A 22,364-nucleotide genomic window follows, 5' to 3' on the forward strand; every position below is an offset into this window, starting at 1 on the left:
GCCACCCAGACGCCTCTCAGAATCCTGACTTTTAATAACATAGCCTACAAGGCTACAACCCTCTCTTTCCCCAGCCAGCCAGCCGTACCCCATATATCCATAAATTCCAGGCTTTTTTTTTTTTTTTTTTTTTTTTTTTTACAATAAGCAACCTAGACAGACCAGGTGCCTCCTGCTAACACATTTTATGGGTAAGGGCTTCCTGGTATCTTTTCACTAGTAAATAGCATTAGTGTGTTTAAATTAAACTAATGGTAAATAAATAAATAAACTAATGGTGTTTACTAATAGAAAACTAGTTTATTAGCTTAGTTAAGGTTTAATCTAATTAACTAATTATAGTTGGGTTACCCAGACCATATTGTAGTCTAGTCATTAAGCCACCAAGAATGAGGCTTCCACCAGCTCTGTGGGTCCGTAGTCCCTTTCACCTAACTGCTACGAATCACGGAAACAACCGAGATGAGCTGATCAAAGTTTTGCTGCAGTCTCTGTCTTGTATTTAATTCCTGGGAAACGTACCGAACAAACTGGCCTGGTGGGAAATTATAATAGTCTCATTTTAATTTGCAGGTGTGTCTGCCTTTTGAGATGAGATGCGCGCGTGCACACACACACACGCACACACACACAGCCTATTTAAAACAATACTAAGACATACGTGGCTCTTCGATTAGTTTTTTTATGATCCTAAGCCTTGCTTTATCTAGGAAACAACATGGGTTTTTAAAGTAGGAGCTTAAATGAGACAAAGCTCAGAGAAGGCAAACCAAGACTCGGGAGACAGAAATGTTTGTAGCCAACTGAAAAGCAAAGATGGAAAGGCATCAGATGGAGGCGCGCGGCTGCCTCTGTGGGACAGGAAAGGGAAAGTGACCAGAAAGAAATCACAGAGGGACTCCACCTGTACTGGAGCACGTATTTCCTACGCTGGGTGGCAAGGTACGTGGGAGGTCATTATGTTCATCCTTATACTTGTTTTTATGTCTAAACTCTTTTAAAGTATTTTTATAGCTGAGTGATGAGTAGACTAGTGCTCACGATGCTTTTCAGCCAGCTTGAATTAGTTCGTACCAAATTATGTTTTCGAACATCAGGGAACATCCTCAGGTCTCTGAAGCAGGGAAGGTGTTTGGGAGAAAACACAGATGGAAAAGAGGATCTCTGTTGTATTTCATTCTCCTTCTCCTCAATGAGGATTAGGCAACTCTGGGTGTGAAGGGTTCGTGGCGGTACTTGGTTTTTTCCATTGTTAACATGAGTCTCTCTCCCTCTGGTGTGGAAGGCAGATGGCTGTCCAAAATACAAGGGACACGTTTCCTATTTAGGGGGTGCCCAGTCATGTGTGTTGAGCCCATAGGTGCTTGAAACATCTCTTTGCTCAGTACAGCAAGGCTGTTGGGTGAGCACTGATGACGTGTGGAGGAAGATGCTGCTCTCCAGGAACTTGGATCTAAAAGCATAAATAACCTACCTGTGCAGCCAAGAGAACATAGGTTTCAGCAGTCAGATCTTATATGTCAGGTCTTTTATTTGACAGGATTGGATTTGAGTTCTCTAGTCAATGAGATAAACCTTTCATTCTTGGGTAACTGATTCTTTCATGTGTTTTTTCTGACAGGCACCTGAAAATTAATAGGTTAATTTTTTTTTTTATCACGTGTTAAAATATTGCCTCTGAAAGCAGAGTAGTGTGGGCAGGGAGACCATGGATTTACTCAGATCTCTTGGGTGTCAGTCCTCAGTTTCCCCCGGCCAGCTGTGCTTCCTTGATCAGAATTGTTTTAAGGTTGAGTCTCAGTTTTTCTGCCCAAACACATTTAAGTAGATAACCAACTGTATTTCTTTCTTTTTTCCTCAAAGAGTATCTGGCCAATCTGTGCATTGTTCCAAGAATATTTATTCACAACAAAATAATCACAGCCTCACTTATTTATTTATTTATTTATTTATTTATTTAGAGAGGGAGACAGAGACAGAGACAGAGAGAGACAGCCAGCACGGGTGTGGGAGGGGCAGAGAAAGAGAGAGACACAGAATCCCAAGCAGGCTCTGTGTTGTCAGCTGTGGAACCTGATGCGGGGCTTAAACTCATGAACTATGAGATCGTGACCCACGTCGAAACCAAGATCCAGTCACTTAAGTGACTGAGCCACCCAGGCGCCCGCAGCCTCACTTATTTCTATTATCTGGTGTGGCAGGTGAGAAACCATTTCTGGAATCTTTCATGAGATAAGTAAGTTTTCTACTTTCAAATGAATTTAGTGACCCATTTTTTTTTTTAACTAAAGGATTCTCAGGTCAAAGGCATATCTTCCATTCCAGATGCATTTCTTCCCATCACAGGGCTGCCCCAATGGGCATGCTTACCCTCTTCATAAATGAAGTTGGGGGAGCTTGAGTGATGACGGTATTACAAGATCGAAAATGCTGTTACTGTTAGAAGTTTAACAATAAAACATGTTTAAGCTTATTACCTAGAAAGGCAATTATTTGCAATCTTCTGTTCATCAGGGCAAATGTTGTAAATACTGATAAAACCCAGTGTTGGCAGAATTGTGGGAAATCAGCGTTTTCACAAGGTATTGGTGAGATTATAGATGATAGAGCTGTGTCGTATGTATCAAAATGTAAAATGCTCAGGTTCTTTGATTTAGCAGTTGTACTGTTAGGATATTAGCCTAAAGAAATATTTACACAAGCGTACGAGATATGTGTTGTCTAAGGATGTTCGCAGTGACACTGTTTAATTTTTCACGAGACTTATAAACAACCAGAATGGTCATCAATGGGGGATATGACATATACACATGATGAAGTACTAGGAAGCTGTTCAAGAATGCAATACAGTGTGTATGTGTGTGTACATATATATATATATATGTTAATTTTTAATGTTCATTTATTTTTGAAGGAGAGAGAGCGTGAGAGGGGAGAGGCAGAGAGAGAGAGAGAGGGAGACAGAATCCCAAGCAGGTTCCAGGCTCTGAGCTATCAGCACAGAGCCCAATGCGGAGCTCAAACTCATGAGCCATGAGATCATGACCTGAGCCGTAGTCGGACGCCCAATGACTGAGCCACCCAGGCACCCCTGTGTGTACATATATTTTTTTAATGTGAAAAGAGGTCCTTGTTTTCCAGAGCATTCCATACTGTGTTTTAGTCATCACCTTGGGAGATTGATCAGCTGTCCCAGCAGCATGCCTGGCTTCCATGTGGAAACAATGGAGGAAAGACCTTATTTGTGATTTGGGAGTGAATGTTGTACGACTGTCCCCAAGAATGAGCTGAAGAAACAGAGCAGCCAGTAGGAGTCTCTGGGTTTAGAACTTAGCCCTGAGTTGGGTGCATTTCAGAACTGTCTGCATCTCCAAACAGGGCTCTTTTGAGAGATGTCTGTGATTAAAGGCAGAGACATCCTACATCCCATTGCTTTGTGGACGAGAAAAGTTACATACTGAGAACGGACCTTGAGAGCACCTCCAGATCTACTCTGGAATGCTAGAGCCACTGTGTGCACACTGTTACTTCTCTGTTTTATTTTGAAACTTTGCCCTGAAGAAGGTCCCATTTCCGTTTTGCAACCCGCGTCTGATAACCAGTCTCTTCAAGGTTCTGGGGGTTTAGAGAAACACACAACCAGACCTTGTAAGCACTAATTGTAACAAATACCTTGCCATAATAATTTGCAATCCCTATTTTAGTGTTTTATCACTGCCAAAAACAATTTGTGTCAGCCGTAATTTATCACCTGTTTATTCGACAAACACATAGTTACCATCTTGAATATGCCAAATGCTATGTTCAGTGCTTGGGATACAGTCAACAGGCCGTTACTGGATACAATAGGGCCATTAGAACAGAGGTGGGTAATTTTATACCATAGAAAATTGTGAGATAATAAATACACACACAAAAAAACCCTAAGCTTATCTTCATAATGAAGCATTAAAAATGGACTCATGCATTCAGGCAGTAATTCTATATGATGTTAACCATCAACTTTACAGAAGTTTAATTATCATTCAGTGGATTTGTTGGACAGATAATCTATTCCCAGGTTTCAGAAAATGGAGACGATACAGGAAGGAGCCCCTCACCCATGCTTGATCTGTCCAGTTCCCCCCTCCATGCCCAAAAACCTCTTTGTTTCCAGAGTTTCTTCATGAAAATGCAAATATTAATACAAATTCTCATTCCTACACCATTTTAAACAAAAGGTAGTGTGCTTACACTGTCTTTTGTACCCTGATTTTTTTTTTTTTTTTTTTTTTACCAGATGTTTTCTAATTTTCTTCCTTTAGATACAACTGTAAACTCTCTCTTGAACCAGAGACTTCTCTGAGGTCTGATCAAGTATTATAAATATTTATTTGCAGGGCACATTCCCGTTTAGTTCCCAAGACATTGCACAAGCAGGGAGGAGAATACATTTTTAGGAAAGTATGTGTTGAGGGGCACCTGGGTGGCTCAGTCAGTTGAGCTTCTGACTTCAGCTCAGGACATGATCTTGCGGTTCATGAGTTCAAGCCCTGCACCAGGCTCTGGGCTAACAGCTCAGAGCCTGGAGCCTGCTTCAGATTCTGTGTCTCACTGGCTCTCTGCCCCTCCTCTGCTCACACTTTGTCTCTTTATCTCTCTCAAAAATAAATAAACATTAAAAATGTTTTTTAAAAAATAAAAGTACATGCTGATCTGTATTCATTGGTAAACAGTGCCCTTGACCAACTCTTACTGCTTTAAGATAACACTGCATGCAGCTTTGACTGTTTTTGGTCTAGAGTTGTTGAATCAAAATCACAGTTCTCTTATTTTTCAAAAGTTGGTCTTCAATGTATGCTATACAATGTGTATGCTCTATTTTTACATAATATCATTCAAGGGTAGAACTGCATATTTTTCAGAGATATGTGAAGAGTGAAGATGCCAACTGGGGAGAACCCAGTTATCCATTGAATGGGATATCTATGAAATCCATTATTTTTTTTCTTTAAGGAGTTCTATAATTGACTCCCTCTACCTAAGTTAAACTGAAGACTATTTAATTACAGTTCCTTTTTTCAATTAATTTTTAAATTTCATTTAAATCCAAATTAGTTAACCTACAGTGTAATAATGATTTTCAGGAGTAGAACCCAGTGATTCGTCACTTTCATATAACACCGAGTACTCATCCCAACGAGTGTCCTCCTTAATGCCCATCACCCCTTTAGCCCATCCCCCCACCCACCTCCCCTCCAGCAGCCCTCAGTTTGTTCTCTGAATTTAAAAGCCTCTTATGGTTTGTCTCCCTCTCTGTTTTTATCTTAATTTTGCTTCCTTTCCCTTATGTTTATCTGTTTTGTTTCTTAAATTCCCCATATGAGTGAAATCGTATATTTGTCTTTCTCTGACTTATTTCACTTAGCATAATACACTCTAGCTCCATTCATGTTGTTGCAAATACTTTTTTCTAATTTAGAAAAAAATCCTGATTCTCATGAATGACAAGAGTTTTAGGAAATACTCCCTGCTATCAGGAATGAATGAGTCACTTGGAATATTTGGGATGTAGTTCACTTTGTGTGCTTAATATTTCTGCAGCGGTTTCCAACCTGTTCCTCTTCCTTTTTTTTTTTTTTTTTTGTTTCCATTTCTATTTGAAATGTAAACTTTCTCTGAGCCTATAGAGTTTGGGATAATGCAACTCTGTTGAGGGTGGAGGCAAAGTGTGGGGGGTCTGAGCGCGTCTTTCTCTGTGAGGGCAAGGACTACCATCCTGTATTTATCCAGCTTTGGTAGCTTTTGTATGTAGGAAATGCAAACCCGCTTGTGAACAGATATGCCGTGTTTGTTTTTCTGTGCCTTTAGCCCCTCCATCCTGTGGTCACTTGCCACGAGAAGGTGGTAAGTGTCCGAAAAGACCCCAGCGAATCTCTCGGCATGACCGTTGCAGGGGGAGCATCACATAGGGAATGGGATTTGCCTATCTATGTCATCAGTGTGGAGCCCGGAGGAGTCATAAGCAGAGATGGAAGAATAAAAACAGGTAAAAAGAGACTTAAAGTACCGGGGCAGCAGAGGGTTAAAAATGAATTAGCAGCTTGCTGGGTTAGGTAACTGCTTCCAGAATTAACAAGAGAATGAGACGTTGATCTGCCCAGGACCTCTGTTACCCATTGATCTTGACTGGTTTGGGTTTAGTTGCTGGACTGGGTTTCACCCCTCTTAGTTTACGTGGGTCCATGTGGGCCCCTTGGCTTGCTAATAAAGTGGGCACCTGCAAACTATGCCAAGAAATGATGGAGAAGTTCTACAGTTATGAGCAAGTGGCCTCGACTAAATGGCATAATTTGGTTCCATTCTTTCTAAGTGATTCTTTTGCCGGATTGATCCTGTGATGAACCTATTTATGAATTGTTCCATTTTGTGGGTTGGATGGGAGAAATACTTTCATGGATTTTGAGCCAATGAATATTTACCATTTACATTATTTACCATGAAGTAATATTTATCATGAAAGTACCATGCTAGGTTCTTTTCCACTGGTAAAAAAAAAAAAACAAAACACAAAGTTTCATTATCTAAAAAAATTTTTTTAACGTTTATTTTTGAGACAGAGAAAGACAGAGCGCAAGTAGGGGAGGGACAGGGAGAGTGGGAGACACAGAATCTGAGCTGTCAGCACAGAGCCCGACGCGGGGCTCAAACTCACAGACTGCGAGCTCATGACCCGAGTTGAAGCGGCACACTCAACCGACTGAGCCACCCAGGCGCCCCTAATTATTTTAATCTTATGTGTCCTGGGTTACTCTGAATGAAGGAAGGTGATGCCAAGTATGCATCTTTAATAATATTGTCAATTCCCACGAAGGGGTAGCTCAGATGGTTGAGCAATTAAGTCGTTGAAGGAGATTCCGATTCAGATCATGTGAAGTTCCTGAAGTACAGCTGTTCAGCCTGAGGAGCCATGGGTGGGGGCGGGGCGGGGGGGGTATGGTAAGGGATTTCTTTGGCCAACCTAACAGTGCTTCTTTTGGGGTCAGGCAGGGCTTGGGCTGGTGGTCAAGCCTTTCCCATCTGTCTCTTCCTATCTTTTTACTCTTGCTATGGTTATTCTGTGTGAAAAAGATGAGAGTCAAAGGAGGCAGGAGATTAGGAGAGAGATCAAAGAATAGAAATTGGAGGTAGGAGAAGTATGTCTTTTGGTTTCTCTTGCTCTTTTGCACCCAAGCACCTGGGTGGAGAGTGATGAGTTCCGCCAAGAAGTGGCTTGTTAGCGAGAGAATGCGAGCAGAGGACTGTGCGGGATGGTGTATGGAAATGGCCCTGCACATAGTAGGTGCTTAGCCGATGGAAGTTACTATCACCTTTGCAGTGAACCACAATGTTAACTCCTTTCCCCTCTTTAAGAGCATCGCTCCAGCTCGTTTTTCTTAACTGCTGTGTTCTCCTCTGCCAGACCCTTTCAGGGGTGGTCTCTTCTTCAGGCAGTCCACATTTGTTGGGTGCCCACCGCATGCCAGGCTCCATGTGGGTACTTGGAGCTTTTGCCAAATGCTCTCTCTTGTGCTAAAACCAAGAAACAAGAAGTGAAGAAGTGAAGAAGTAGGTTTTCTTTGATTGAATGGTAAATGAAGCTAATTTATCTACCTGCTTTCCCTTTTTGTTTTTTAAATTTTTTTTTTAATGTTTATTTTATTTTTTGAGACAGAGAGAGACAGAGCATGAGCAGGGAAGGGGCAGAGAGAGAGAGGGAGGCACAGAATGTGAAGCAGGCTCCAGGCTCTGAGCTGTCAGCACAGAGCCCAATGCGGGGCTCAAACTCACAAACTGTGAGATCGTGACCTGAGCCGAAGTCGGACGCTTAGCCGACTGAGCCACCCAGGTGCCCCTGCTTTTTGTTTTTTAAAGGCAAGAACCAAACACTAACGAGTATGCTTTAGAAACCTCCAAACATAACTTCCCAGAGCCGTGAAACACCCACACGCTAGCCATTTTGCTGTTGGAGAACTCAGCCTCACGTCAGTGCAGGAGGCTAATGACATGGCCCTTCACCCTCCTCACCTCCCCACATCGCAGTCAGCCCCTGCCCCTTTGCACTTTTCTAGAAGTTCCTATTTGCGCTCTCACTAAAGATAGCTTCTGCTTCTCTGGCCATCAGGTGACATTTTGCTAAACGTGAACGGGATTGAACTAACAGAGGTCAGCCGGAGTGAGGCAGTTGCATTATTGAAAAGCACATCCTCCTTGGTGGTCCTGAAAGCTTTGGAAGTCAAAGAACGTGAACCCGAGGAAGCGAGCAGCAGCCCAGCAGCCCTGGACTCCAACCACAACGTAGCCCCGGCCAGAGACTGGTCCCCGTCCTGGATCATGTGGCTGGAATTACCACGGTGAGTCCCAACTTGACATCCTTGCGGAGATGTGGGAGGAAACCGTTGCATTTCCCGGACCACTCTTACTCTCTCGGCACTAGCCACGTTCGTGGCACTAGCATCCTTGTGAGCCCCACGTTTGATTGTGAGACCATTTGAAAGAAGTCTGTCCTCCCTTCTGTTACTGAAAATGCATGCGGAAATCCCAGAGCAGGATAAAAGCCCGGGTGTGGAAACATTGTTAGACACTCACGTTGAGGAGCTCCTGGGCTGCTGCCCTTGTACGTTGTATGGCTCATGCAGCAGAGAGAGCTCAGCTGACAGGGGCAGAGGGCTAAAACCCAACCAGGCTCCTCCACTCTGGAACCTTCCCTTACTTTGCTAGTGGAATCCTCAGAACTTGCAGAGGTAAAACCCTTCAGCAGAACATCTTGCGTGTACCCAGATGTTGAAGCATGTGCTGGTTGAGGGGCATGTCTCAAGACTCTCTAGTTCCTACTCTTGTAAAGTTCTAGAAAACTTCAGGGAGCAGCCGGGTTGTCATTTCAGTGAGACGTAACCGGAGCCTTATGTGAAGCCAGTAAATTGTCTTGCACAGACACGTCAGGACAGTTTTTAAGGACATTGTAAATGGCTAGATGCAGAAGTTAAATTTTTGAAGAACAGATAAATTGGGGTTTGCACACCTGCAGCAGAGCACAAACTCTTGACCTTCAAAGGATTGCCTTACAAATTCCAACTGCGTGATGTAAATGTTAAATATTAGAGTCACCGAAGATGAAATGCTGCCGTTGGATTTAATGAATAAAAGTAGGATGTTTGGTTTTAGGACATTTTTCTTGAGGGTGGAGATAAGACGGTCTCTTTGTCTTTTTTTTTTTTTTTTTTTTCTTTTTCAAATTTCAAATGAGGTTTTAAAAAACATCCCTGCCTCAGATACACTGACCTAGATTCCTTTTTGAGCCTTTCCTAGTTGATTATTTTTAAAATAAGGACATTTTTAAACAGTTGAAAATTGAGCATTGAGGCAGTTTGAAAACCTGCAAGCATTTTGGACTGAGCCTGAGTGGAAGAAGAGTTACTAACATTTTTTAATCTTTCTGAAACTGGAGTCTATGAAAGTAGAGTTTTTTTGTTTGTTTTTTGTTTTTGCGTGCTTGAAAGCTATTCATCATCTATCAGAGTTCCTTATTCGTGGTAGACAGGACAAATGCGAGATGCTTTTACTCCAAATATAACCAACCGAGTGGCTTTCTCTCCATTTTTTTGTCACCTGGCCTGAGGCAGCGATTCTCTGCTCCTGCCAGAAGTGGAGTCTGGATTTGGTTCATTTCCTTTAAAAGAAGTAGACAGGAAGTGCGAAATGATGCCAGCACAGACAACGCTGGTCTTCGGTCACCCTGGCGGCCCTTAGTTTCCTTTGGCCCCTCGTCCCCTCACAGTAATATAATCACAGAAGAAATTCTGAGGCACCAAAGGGGAGAAGGGTGCAGGGTGAGTCTCTCATGCCTGTCCCCTCAGATCCACTCCCCTGAGGTCATCACGGTGACCAGTTCCTTGTGTGTTTTTCTAGGAAAAGTCAAAGTCAGGGGTTGGCGAACATTCTCTGTAAAGCGCCGGAGTTGAGGCTTTGAGGGTCACACCATAGGCAGCAACTCCAGGATTGCCCCTCAGCTTTACAACTTATCAGATGCTCTTCAACTCAAGGGGACTCAGAAATCACCAAAGACCTTCTGCTTCGTTTTCTGTTGGCTCCCAGGGCCACACTCCACATCTGGAAGTCTTTCAAAACATGCTCTCAACTGGACCAGTAGGATAGGGGAGAAATGAGTTAATGTGTGTTACTATTCTACAGGCACAGGGTGCTGTGGGAACCCAGAAAAGACTTCGGGGTGAGATAGTGAGAAGAGTAGCAGTATTTTTTGCCAACCTCTTTACTCTTTGGCTTGAACAGAAGATAACTGGACTCTCACATCTACCTCTGCATTCACTCTGTTGCCAGATCACCCATCCTGTGTTCTCTGAGCTTAAACGCTCATGAGAAAAATGAGAGTTTTTAAAACGGCAAATAATGTCTATTACGATAAAATTATTTTGTGATCTCTGGACTCCCTGAAAGGCAAAAGGAGTTTTTGATCTCCAGACACTTTGAGAACCACCCTTTGGTAGTGTAGGGGCTCAGCGAAACACTGAGGTCTGCTGAGAAAAGAGGAATCCTTGGAGACTGAGAAGGAACAGCCAGTGTAACAAAATTTTACAGCTTCTTGAGCAACCCAAGACTTCACTATGGTCCTTAACATGGAGTTTATTTTTTAAGGTAACCGTAATTTTCTCACTGGGAGAAAATTACTAAACTCATTGCTGTTTTTTTAAATTATCCAACTCTTCTTCAATGAGCCCTAAATTTAGAGAGTTTCAGAATAGGAAAACTCACATTTATAGAATTTAAAGTCGCTTAATATTTCAAAGGTAAATCCTCAGCATCATTGATCAAAGCCAGCTTCCACATTTCCCAATGGGGACTGAAATCATTTAACTTGAGAAAAAAAATGCCCAGTACTCCTCAGTTCCAACTAACCAAGGTCTGATTTTGAAGGGGTTTACAGTACTGAGTTCTTATGCTACGAAGTTAAACTACTCAACACAAAAGTAAGGAGAGTACTTAGTGAAAAATCTCTCAGTCACATTGCCATCTATGTGAATGCATGGCAGAGTGGTCAGGGGTTTTTGTCTGTTCACTGATACCCCAAGTACCCAGAATGTGGTACACTCCATAAACATCTGCTAAAAGATGATCCCGATACTTTCTCTCCAGCATCAAAACAAGGGTCTAGGAAAATAGACACAATTCATTCACGTTATGTTGAAACTTTTACACTAGAACAGAATTTTTAGATGGTGAGGTTTATAGCTTGTCCACATGAAATCAAATATTCAATAAAAATTAAAGATCCAAGGTGATACTCCATGAAAAAATCCAGTAGTCAAAGAATGAGAAATACTGTTTCAAGTATTGCTCTAGGAAGGAATGATGGCTGGGAAATGGTAACAGATACTTGCTGATGACCTTGGGTAGGAATCACCAAATTCTTCATCTGCTTTCTCCCCAGTACTGGGCATAGGTAGGAATGTAATGCTGTGGGGTGTCTGGAGAACTGTTACCTGCGTTGTGTATGAGCTAGTCAGTGAACCGCTAAGCAAATGTGGTATCTAACACGCCACGGATCCTGCAGGGTGAATGTTTCACACCAGAGGTCTTCCTGTGAAATACAGCACATGAATATTTTACAATCAAAATATGGTTGTTTTATTAAAAGAAAATTGTTATTTTTCAGCTATCAGTGAAAGAAATTACTGTAAATTATGTGTGACAACAGATACAAAACGAAACAGAGTTGAATTTTACCACTACATTTTAAAGTTATCCACCAAAGTCAAAGCTTATTTTAAGTTGGAATCAGCAACGTCATGAAGTCACATTTACACTGATTAGCAAGGTCAGTAACAAATAGAATGACCAACGTCATCACTTAACAAAACCTTTCACATGAGACAGTTTATTGGTTTTCCAAAAGGCAGTTAATATTTCAAGGTACAGCTTATAAACAAAACAATCATATCTTGATTTTTACCAATATGAAAATGCTTTCTTTTAAACCAGTTCCTCAACTGGGGGGGGGTTTTAGTCCAATCCAGTTCCTGACACACAACCTGTCACAACTGTAACACAGTTTGCACTTGCTTTGCACCTGTGTCAACACTGGTCCAGCTGCCACCAAATAGTTCCTTCCCTCTAACCTCTATGAGGATTGTGCCCATTCACAGAAGACCTGTGGCCTCTCCTCCTCCCATTCCTTCTGTACCTTGCTATTCAGTTTACTTTTTCTCCTCCCTTATGAATCATTCTTCTAATCTCTAGAAGTACCTCGATTTCCATTCACTTTATGCCTGCATACTTCTCTATAACCTGTCAAGCATGTAGAGCTACATTTAAACTGGTATTATTTCAAGAGTCAAACTTTGGCAAGTTAGGGTTAGGTTTAAATTTTTTTTTCACCGAGATTAATCATTTAAAGGATTTTTGTCTGCATTAAAATTATATCCACAAGTAAATAAAAATATGTCGCTAAGTAGGCTTGAATTGGCTCATCAATAAGGATTTAGGCATTTCCAACTTTTTAATATAAATTGAGACATTGAATCTTTAAGCCAAAAATAGGCTTATTTTTCCCACTAAACATGTAAACAGAACATAATGGTATTTTTAAGGGGTGTTTAGCAACAGAAAACAGTTCAACTGGAAAAAGCCAGCTAACAGCACAAAAGGTTGCTGGGCTATGACAATTTTGAGTAAGACCCATCCAATGCTAGTCTGAAAAATGCCAATAAAGGGCATGGGAGATGAATCCTAATTATTACTAAGAGTTCAACCGATCTGTGCAGATAAATTGCTTACATTCTATTTCAGGTATCTGTATAACTGTAAAGATGTCATATTACGAAGAAACACAGCCGGGAGTCTGGGCTTCTGCATTGTAGGAGGTTACGAAGAATACAACGGGGACAAACCTTTTTTTATTAAGTCCATTGTTGAAGGAACACCAGCATACAATGATGGAAGAATTAGGTAATAATGATGGCTTATTTCCAGTGTTTTATATATGCAAAAGCATGGCCCCATTAGAAATATCGCATGTATTACATACCTTGTTTTATTGGTAAGAAAAATTTACATAGCATTCAATTTCTAAGAATTCCCTGGTCCCATACAGCAACTTCCCATACTTTTAGCATCCTTTCTAACAGAAGCTGAATGGAGAGAGTGTGCAGAATTCAAGTGAGGAGGGGGAAAAGCCTTCATTAGAAGGTTTTTTTAGAATTTTATATAATTAAGATTGACAGATGTAGCAAGAGCTAGGACCACCAGATACACTTGCATTAATTAACCTTAGCTACAGACCAAAATGTTAATCATGGGTTGTTTTATGTTTTTTAGATGCGGTGACATTCTTCTGGCTGTCAACGGTAGAAGTACATCAGGAATGATTCATGCTTGCTTGGCAAGGATGCTGAAGGAACTTAAAGGAAAAATTACTCTTACTCTGGTTTCTTGGCCTGGCACTTTTTTATAGAACCAATGATGGGTCGTAGGAAAACAGAAAGCCACAAATAAGCTAAGTTGAAACAATATATTTATCTTGTCAATTTTTATATTTAAACGATAGACTGTAAAAATGTAAACTAATGTCAGGAAAGTGTGATCTGATGAAAGTCCATTACACCTCAGAAAATGTAATTCTCAAAATATAAACATTGGTAATAGTTCTTATTCAGCATGGAGGATTTCACATTACAACTCTGTTTATATTTTTCTATTCATTAAAAAGCTCTTACATGGCTAATTTGCCCCCACTGAATTCAAATCCTATCATTAAAAATTTGGTATATGCGGAGGTGTGTAAAGTGTACATTATGGACATTTAAAAACCAATTTACAGCCAGAGGATTTTAAAAGTGCACTGGTGAAGAAACTGTTCATCAAATGAGAAATAAATATTTTTCAAATTATAGTTGTCTTTTACTATGTGATATTAAGTTCATTTCTACCACCACTACTTACAGGATCCTAGTAACGGATTCTCTCAAAACCATGTTGTTACCATGACTGACAAATACATCCTAAGGCTTATCCCTAAAAATGCTCACAGACTAGTATAAACCTGTATTCTTAGATTCAATAGGAAATGACTAATGCAAAGCTCTTGTCTTTTCATTCACAATCAGCTAGTAACTATGTAAAAACTCCACGTGCTGCTCAACCAATGAGCCTTGGAAAAAGCATCAAGAAAGGCCAAACCAGCTTGACCCTGGCTCCTGCAGATAGCCGTGAAGCAGTTCAACTTTGTGTCACAGTGACGGGTATCTGTCCACGTGCCTGCTCTAGAAACTACACTTCGGGCAGGTTATTTCAGACACCACCCAAAGGCCTGTAGATTTTACTAATTTGGATATAGAAGTTCCCCATTTAGTTCCACTGAAAACCCATCAAAAAGTTGTGACATCAAGACCGTGTCTTGAGGTCTTCAGCCGCAGCAGTGCTGACAAAGACTGCCCTTAACTTTTGGACTCAGAGGTGCCTGTTGTAGCGCCATCTCTTAAGAGACTGGTATTTAACTCAAGAAAATGATGGCCAAGGTGGAACCCTGACCTTCATCAGATACTGTGTACGTACACAGCTCTTTAAAATTCCCTGCTGAGTGACTCATTCACATTACTTTCTTGGATACAAAGTCATTGCTGTCTTTATTTTTTTTTTAAATATTACAAGACAAAGATTTTTAACTTAACATGAAAAATTCACTCTTTTATTTTGAGAAAAAGTTAACTTTTCATACTAACAGAACAAGATTAAAGGTAAATTTCTTAAACATCATCCAGAAAAATAACAAGATTTATGGTACACTTCTGGCCCTGGCAGACACACAAGGCCTTAGCCACGCCTATTCGGCAGGTGCAGCTTCGGTGCTCTCCTGTTCGGGGGCAGGCTCGCTGCCAGCTTCCTTTCCTTCTTTGCTTCTTTTAGATTTTTTGTGCTTGTGTCTCCTGTGACTGTCTCCTTCTTCACTTTCATGGCGACGTCTACTATTACTGAAGGAAAAAAAGGTGTGTTCTTAGTGAGAAAAAAAACCCCACTTTGTCTAGGTAAATTCTCAATATAATAATGGGTTTTAAATAAACCATTCTTTTTCTCAAGCACATTTTGAGGAGTAATCAGTTTCTGTGGTTTTTATACAGATTATATTTACATTACAAGCTCCCCTTCCTGATAGTATCCTAGAGTCTCAGAGCCCATATACTTTATTCAGAAAAACTATTACAAATTAGAAATGGAAGCACTAAATCATAAAAGGAAATTATTTCTAGGGTTGACTTCTATGCCTATTTGCCCAAAGAATTTTTTAAGACTATTACTGGTTCACATGCTAAACCAAACCCTCTCCCAACAAGACAATGCAGCAAGTCTATGGGTATTAAATGCAGTCTTTGTAAGAACCAACTGTTTCAACACCTTATTCTTAATCCTCCAACGAGGAACACATATGGTCTACCAGTTATTTGGAAATGTTTAACTTTCCAATGTCACGCCAACGTCTCTTCGCTTCCAAGTGACTCACTATAAGAGAACAAACCTGCGAGATGACTTGTGTCTGGTGTCCTCCTTCTCTCTGTGTCGTCTCTCTCTGTGTCGTTCTTCTTTCTCTCGACTTGCTCTGTGACGCTCATACCCTCTTTCCGCATACTCCCTGTATCTGTATCGTTCTTCGTCACTGAAATTGGAATAAAAACTTTTCATGACAACTGGACTAATTGAGTCTAAACCAGAAGCCTCCATGTTGTTGTTATTAGCATCTTATACAGAATAGATGCAAAATACATTTGTTGAACTGAGGAAAATGATGCCATTCCCCAATTATTACTAGATCTAATATAAAACAATTACATGTTAAAGGTCCAATTTTGTGCTTTCACAGTTATTGAGTAGAAATTTTATGTAACAATGAGGGTTTTTTTCCCCAAAAAACTGGGAGCAGTAACAGATTTAAAATTTCATTGGCTTTTCTTTTGTTCCTTTTAAAATTAACAGCATGTTTGTGTATCTTAGCTTTCCAACCAAAACTCTTATATTTTTAGAATCTCTGTGTGCCCAAGATTTTATAAGTAAAAATACCTGGCTCACAATGGCTACAAGTGGAAAGTAGATGAAAGTGCTTAAGTCCTTCAATCACATGAAGAATACATTCATCTCATGAAGAAGTATGTAAGCCTGAAGAACAGAAGGACATCAAAGCAGCTTCCACAATATCCACACACAATGCAGGCAGAACTGCTTGTGGACACACAGTCTGACATCCCAATTGCTTAATACTGTGGGTACGTGTGTGGCTGGGGACGGGCAGAGTCCCCTGGATGACAGCAAGTGCACACACCTCTGCTGCAGCTCCGTTTCCTGACTTTAGATCGAACGGACTGGTGAAGCTAGGACTCATGGCTAGAGTTGGACGGTAGTCTCTCTTTTTTTTTTAACCTCTCTAGACTGGTCCTCTTTTAGCGTCTTCTCACTTACGGTCTTCCCTCCAGCTTTCTCTTAATCTTTCCAATCTTTTTTTGGTTGTTGTTCACAGAGGTCAACACTTTCTACAACCTATTATCAGTAAACTCCCTTAGAATAAAAGTATCTTCTAGAACACTACACACTAAAGGGCTCTGGTTTCTAGAAAGGTCTAATACAAATTATTAAATCAGTAACTTGCATGACGCATCGAGATGTTAAGGCATATGAGTAAAAGTAATAGGACACAGAATCAGTTAAAAGTATGAGCCACATGAAAGAAAAAGTCAACTTAATTATGGTCTCCTACCAAAAGTAATGATTCAGTAGTGCTACAACTAACAACTCCTATTATTGACCAAGTTCTTCCTGAGATACAGTAAACATTTCAAAAACTTACTAAAAAAAGTATACTGTATGTACCCACATGGATCCACATTTTCTGACCATAAACATATACTCTGTATTTGGACAGTGGAAGCATGGGGCCTGAAATGCAATGCTGCGCTGCATTAAGACGGGAAGTGCAGAACAGACCAAGGACCACATCTTGATCCTGCTACTGACTAAATGTGTGACCCAGGGTAAATTAGTTAACCTCTCTGGACCTGTTTTCTCATCTGTAAAACTGGCAAGTGTCATTTTCAAGGTTGTCGGAGAACTGGCACAACAGTGGGTCCTCAATAAATGGCAGCTAACATGCAGGCTCTCCCCATCTTCAGTCAATTCAGTGCTCAATTTTTTAGAAGCAGCGCCTTTTTCATAAAAGTGACTGACTCTCTTATAATGTTTCTGAAGGGGAATAACCATGACAAACGATTATCATAAATAGTATCCTCCATAAAAATGAGGCCTTCTTTGTATTGGGTTTACATAAAAATAACTAAGGTCAATTATCGCAATTTGTCATTTGTAACCTTCTTTTCTCTCTCATCCTAACACCAACTCTTGTCAGCTGTGAGGCCCCTAAGATTCTGAAGACAGCCACAGGATGTGGTGACGGAAGATTCGGCCTCACACACAGAACATAATGAGGATCTGTCCTTCCGTCCCCTTCTCTGATAAGCAGCTGTGGTGCAAAGGTTTCTCTAGGCCTGGAAATCATTACAGCTCACTTCAAACACCCTAAAATGACCAGCCTTCTTTCGGGCCCACACTTAAGCAGCCTAAAAAACAGATGTTGAGACTGGTCTATAATTTTCAAAACAATGACCCTGTAATTTGTAAGATAACACACACTACATGCCTTATTTCAAAATGTCAGTCTTTAGGAAAAATGGCCCTTACTTTTATACTTCACTGGGGTTTTCCAGAGAACACTATTCCTGGGATAATCCAGAACACAAAATTCCTCTATCTTTCGCTGCTCTGTCCTTGAACTTTTAGTCAGATTTTGGTAAACACTGACTCCTGACGCCCTACAGCTTACCAATATGAAAATCAAATGTGGTTTAATTATTAACCGTTTTAAGTCTCCATAAAAACTCAGTAACATCTGTGCATGCGTGTATTTGAAACTGAAGAATCAGAGAATTTAGCCTCTATAAATGTATTATTTACACAAAGAATTTATGAACTCTAGCAAAGCAATTCAATTTAGTCTTCTTACGTATATCAAGTTTACATTCAGCACCTTGTGAACATGTACATTCTAGAAATAACTGTGCTATCTCAAATATATCCATTTGAATTACATAAGAAAAAATTCAGTTTCTGGGGCTCCTGGGTGGCTCAGTCAGTTAAGCGTCCGACTTCAACTCAGGTCATGATCTCACATTTTATGAGTTCGATCCCCACATCAGGCTCTGTGCTGACAGCTCAGAGCCTGGAGCCTGCTCCGGATTCTGTGTCTCCCTCTCTCTCTGCCCTCCTCCTGCTCATGCTCTCCCTCTCCCTCTCCCTCTCTCTCTCTCTCAAATAAACAAAAAAATTTTTAAAAAAAAAATGAAACAATTCATTGCCTGAAAGTAATGCTCTTGAATTTAACAGCATTACGCACTATGTGGTCAAGGTTAACAGCACATATCCCATCGCACTATATTCATACCGAAACACAAAACCTACACACATACTTATGGTATCAACCTTTACTTATTTATACTTAATAAAATGTTATCAGCTCCTACAGTCACTATTAGGAGCTATAGGAAGCAAAAAGATGAATAAATAAAAGATGAATAAATCCTATTATTTCTTATGGCACTTTTTTTTTTTAGGTAACGCTTAAAACTACTAACCCGTCCTAGTCCCCTTGACAACATTACATGCTTAAATCTGTAAGGATAGTGTGTGAGTATTTCTGTATCCTTAGCACATAGCTCTGTTCCTGGCATGTAACAGGGATCAGAAAATGTCAGTTACATGAATGAATGAATCACCTCCACCCACTGATAAAGAAAGTGCATACAGAGTAATAAGAAAAATAAAAAGTAACAGAATTTTTTAACTAATTTCAACACTAAAAAGGATTTTAAGTAATATCTCAACCACTTTTTTCAGTAGCCCGTATAGCTCTCTACCGTTGTCTTAATTTCTTCACACATCCATTTCCTCATCTGCCAAGTCAAAATTTAGATTAGATAATCGCTAAGGACCTTTTTGGAGTAAGAAGTCTATAATTACATGATCACATCTAACAAAACAAATGATGCCTGAATCAAGTATATGCTCACATCCTTAACTGATCTAGCAAAATCAGAAAACTGTCTATGTACATTTATCCCATCCATAAAAATAGCTGGTAAAAAAAAAGTTATTTTGACTCATTTCATTCTATATTGTGATGGTACCAAGACTGTATATATATTTTTTAAATGTTTATTTTTGAGAGACAGAGTGTGTGTGTGCATGCATATGCAGGGGGCACAGAAGGGGTGGAGGGACAGAGGATCTGAAGCGGGCTCTGTGCTGACAGTAGACAGTTCCATGCAGGGCTTTAACTCTAAACTGTGAGATCATGACCTGTGCCAAAGTCGGCTGCTTAACTGACTAAGCTGCCCAGGCACCCCACCAAGACTGATATTTTAACGAGATGCTAAAATTAATGCTTTCCTAATGATAAAGTTTGATTTTTCTTAATTTCAAAATCTGCCTAGCTAAAACAGAGTTTCACACAACAGCTTTCAAAACTGTCTTTACTATATTCATCTTCCTCCCCTGCAACGTATGGCATTTTATCATTGCATGTTAGGCATTAACTATACAAAGTGCTGAGAATACAGAAATGGAAGATGGTGGCCAACACCCTTAGACAGGCTTGCTAAGAAAGACATGCTTTAAAGAAGATACGCTAAATACTTAGAGAGCAAGTGAAGGAAATAATTCCATTTTTGGGGGGATTCAGAAAAGCTCACAGAAGACAGGAACAACATGAACGAGTATGGAACTATGGGGGATTTCCAAAATACCATCTAGTTCAGCATAGCTAAAACATGGGATATATTGGCTTGAGAGAGAACTGGGTGTTCTAAAATGTAGGAAGGTGTACTGGCCTGGGACCTGTGGATCATTAGGAGAATTCTGAATTATTCTCTAGACCAGCACACTTGCCAGTACCACGTCAGCGTATGAATTCTTTCCAGTGGCACAAAACGTTCTGAGGCATCGACTGCCACCCACAACTTCCAGAAACTTTCCTAAACGTGAACTGCGTAATGATACATACCAGCGGGTAAAGCATCATGCCGCTTCTCCAATCTCTTCTCTCACAATCCTTCCTAGCCCTTTACAAAAGGCATTCCTTTTACCAATTTTACTCTGATACATTGACTCAGGGTGCAAACACAATCATGGCATTAAAAATATCTAATTTAAGGGGTGCCTGGGTGGCTGAGTCGGTGGAGCGTCCGACTTCAGCTCAGGTCATGATCTCATGTTCTGTGAGTTCAAGCCCTGCGTCGGGCTCTGTGCTGACAGGTCGGAGCCTGGAGCCTGCTTCGGATTCTCTGTCTCCCTCTCTCTGACCCTCCCCCATTCATGATCTTTGTCTCAAAAATAAACATGAAAAATTTTTTTTTAGATATCTAATTTAAAATATTAATGTCAGATCTATTTTATTCAAGGAATAACAAAGCTTCTATAAGGCTTTCAGTCTTCCTATCTGACACATTTTTCTGTCAAGGATAAAATATGGAGTAAGAAATGGGAGTATTCTGTCTTCTGGGATGTCCTAACTTCAGATATACTGTATGTAAAGTAGTGTGGTGGAAGTCATAAACAATTTTCCTTGACCTAGTTAAAACAACAAACAAACAAAATCCATTGAAGTCCCTCTGAAGAAAAGCAAATCAAAAGTGTTGAGGGGCAGCATCTTATACTCATTTAAAGTGAACAAAAAAATGAAATCAGACTTCTTTTCTGATAAAAACTTGTGATTTGGCTGTCAGGATTGATGAGAGCTGTCTTTTACCAATTAAGTTATACGGTAGCTATTTTCCATAAATGGAATGAGGAAAAATTGCAACTCCAAGGTTTGCATGAAAATATTTAACAAAGTCTGTTTTAAAGGCTATCTGCAAAGATGTATTAAAATGAACAATTCTTTCTGAGCATATTAAGTTTGAAAAGATGCATCTGGGGTGCATAAGTGGCTTGGTTGGTTGGGCCTCCGACTTTGGCTCAGGCCGTGATCTCGTGGTTTGTGAGTTCAAGCCCCGCGTGGGGGCTCTGTGCTGAGAGCTCAGAGCCTGGAGCTTGCTTCGGATTCCATGTCTCCCTCTCTCTCTGCCCTTCTCCCACTTACACTCTGTCTGTCCGTCTCTCTCTCTCTCTCTCGAAATAAATAAACATTGAAAAAATTAAAAAAAAAAAAAGAAGATGCATCTAAAAGAAACTTTAAACGAGTATAACTGGAAGTTTTTTGAGAAGTCTTAGTAAAGCCCTTTTGGTGTTCTTTCATAAATTCTAGTTTTCTCAGTTTAAATTCCTGAATGTACTGGGTTGAATTGTGTCTCCTCCCGCCCCCTGAAAAAGATGAGTTCAAGCCCTAACCCCTATATCTGCGAATGTGACTATTTTTGGAAACAGGGTCTTTGCAGATGTAATTAAGTCAAGGTGAGGTCATACTGGATTTGGTTGCACCCTAATCCAATGACTGATATCCTTATAAACAGAAATTTGGACAGAGACACAGAAGGGAAGATGAGACATGAAGACAGAAACACAAACTGGGGTGACGCATCTCAGAACCAAAAACACCGAGGACTGCTAACAACCACCAGAAGTTACAAGAAATGGAACAGATCATTCCTCACAGCCTATGAAAATGAGGAAGATAGGCTGGCACCTTGGTATCAGACCTGTAGCCTCCAGAACTGCAGAAAGGATACACTGTTGTTGTAGTCCACCAGGGTGTCGGACTTGGTAATGGCAGCCCAAGGAAACAGTTACACTGAGTAACAAATACTTTCACAAACCAGGAGGTTTCCAATTCTCTGCTTTCAAGAAAGTTGAATAGCTGATAGAGCCGACAGATCCTTAAAAATAATTTTGATGAGGGGCACCTGGGTGCCTGCTGACAGCTCAGAGCCTGGAGCCCGCTTCAGATTCTGTGTCTCCCTCTCTCTCTGCCCCTCTCCTGCTCGTGCTGTCTCTCTCTCTCTCTCTCTCTCTCAAAAATAAATAAACATTAAAAAAAAAAGTAATAGTTTTGATGACAGGTTACCTATGTAAATCTGGCATATCACTGAATCTACAGGTGCTCAATTAATTAAACGACAGAGCCACAACAAAACTCCATCAATTCTCATTTAAGTATTTTATGTGAACAAGGCTTATATATATATATATATATATATATATATATATATATATGTGTGTGTGTGTGTGTGTGTGTGTGTGTGTGTGTGTATATATATAATTTTTTTTTAGAAGAAACATAATTAATGGAAAAGTCTGTTTTT

The 22,364-nt window shown here is 40.3% G+C and overlaps 2 protein-coding genes across 24 annotated transcripts in view; one reads left to right on the forward strand and one right to left on the reverse strand.

The window, feature by feature from the left end:
- LNX1 (ligand of numb-protein X 1) overlaps positions 1 to 13,539 on the forward strand; it is a 121,280-nt gene extending 107,741 nt beyond the window's left edge. For 5 of the 6 annotated variants that reach the window (XM_007075893.3, XM_042984512.1, XM_042984516.1 and 2 more), the window contains 4 exons: positions 5,851 to 6,028; positions 8,144 to 8,372; positions 12,823 to 12,981; positions 13,351 to 13,539. In XM_007075893.3, coding sequence (XP_007075955.1) covers positions 5,851 to 6,028; positions 8,144 to 8,372; positions 12,823 to 12,981; positions 13,351 to 13,486 — 702 coding nt within the window. In that variant the 3' untranslated portion in view covers positions 13,487 to 13,539. Of the gene's footprint in view, positions 1 to 5,850; positions 6,029 to 8,143; positions 8,373 to 11,689; positions 11,852 to 12,822; positions 12,982 to 13,350 lie in introns of those variants that run through there. The other variant, XR_006217011.1, reaches the window with a different exon arrangement.
- Positions 13,540 to 14,697: 1,158 nt separating this feature from the next.
- The window catches only part of FIP1L1 (factor interacting with PAPOLA and CPSF1), a 78,617-nt gene continuing 70,950 nt past the window's right edge, over positions 14,698 to 22,364 (reverse strand). For all 18 annotated transcript variants that reach the window (XM_042984528.1, XM_042984536.1, XM_042984535.1 and 15 more), the window contains 2 exons: positions 15,545 to 15,682; positions 14,698 to 15,002 (listed from right to left, as the gene is read on the reverse strand). In XM_042984528.1, coding sequence (XP_042840462.1) covers positions 14,855 to 15,002; positions 15,545 to 15,682 — 286 coding nt within the window. In that variant the 3' untranslated portion in view covers positions 14,698 to 14,854. The remainder of the gene's footprint in view (positions 15,003 to 15,544; positions 15,683 to 22,364) is intronic.

Source organism: Panthera tigris, chromosome B1 (assembly GCF_018350195.1).
Source record: "Panthera tigris isolate Pti1 chromosome B1, P.tigris_Pti1_mat1.1, whole genome shotgun sequence".
Taxonomy (NCBI): domain Eukaryota; kingdom Metazoa; phylum Chordata; class Mammalia; order Carnivora; family Felidae; genus Panthera; species Panthera tigris.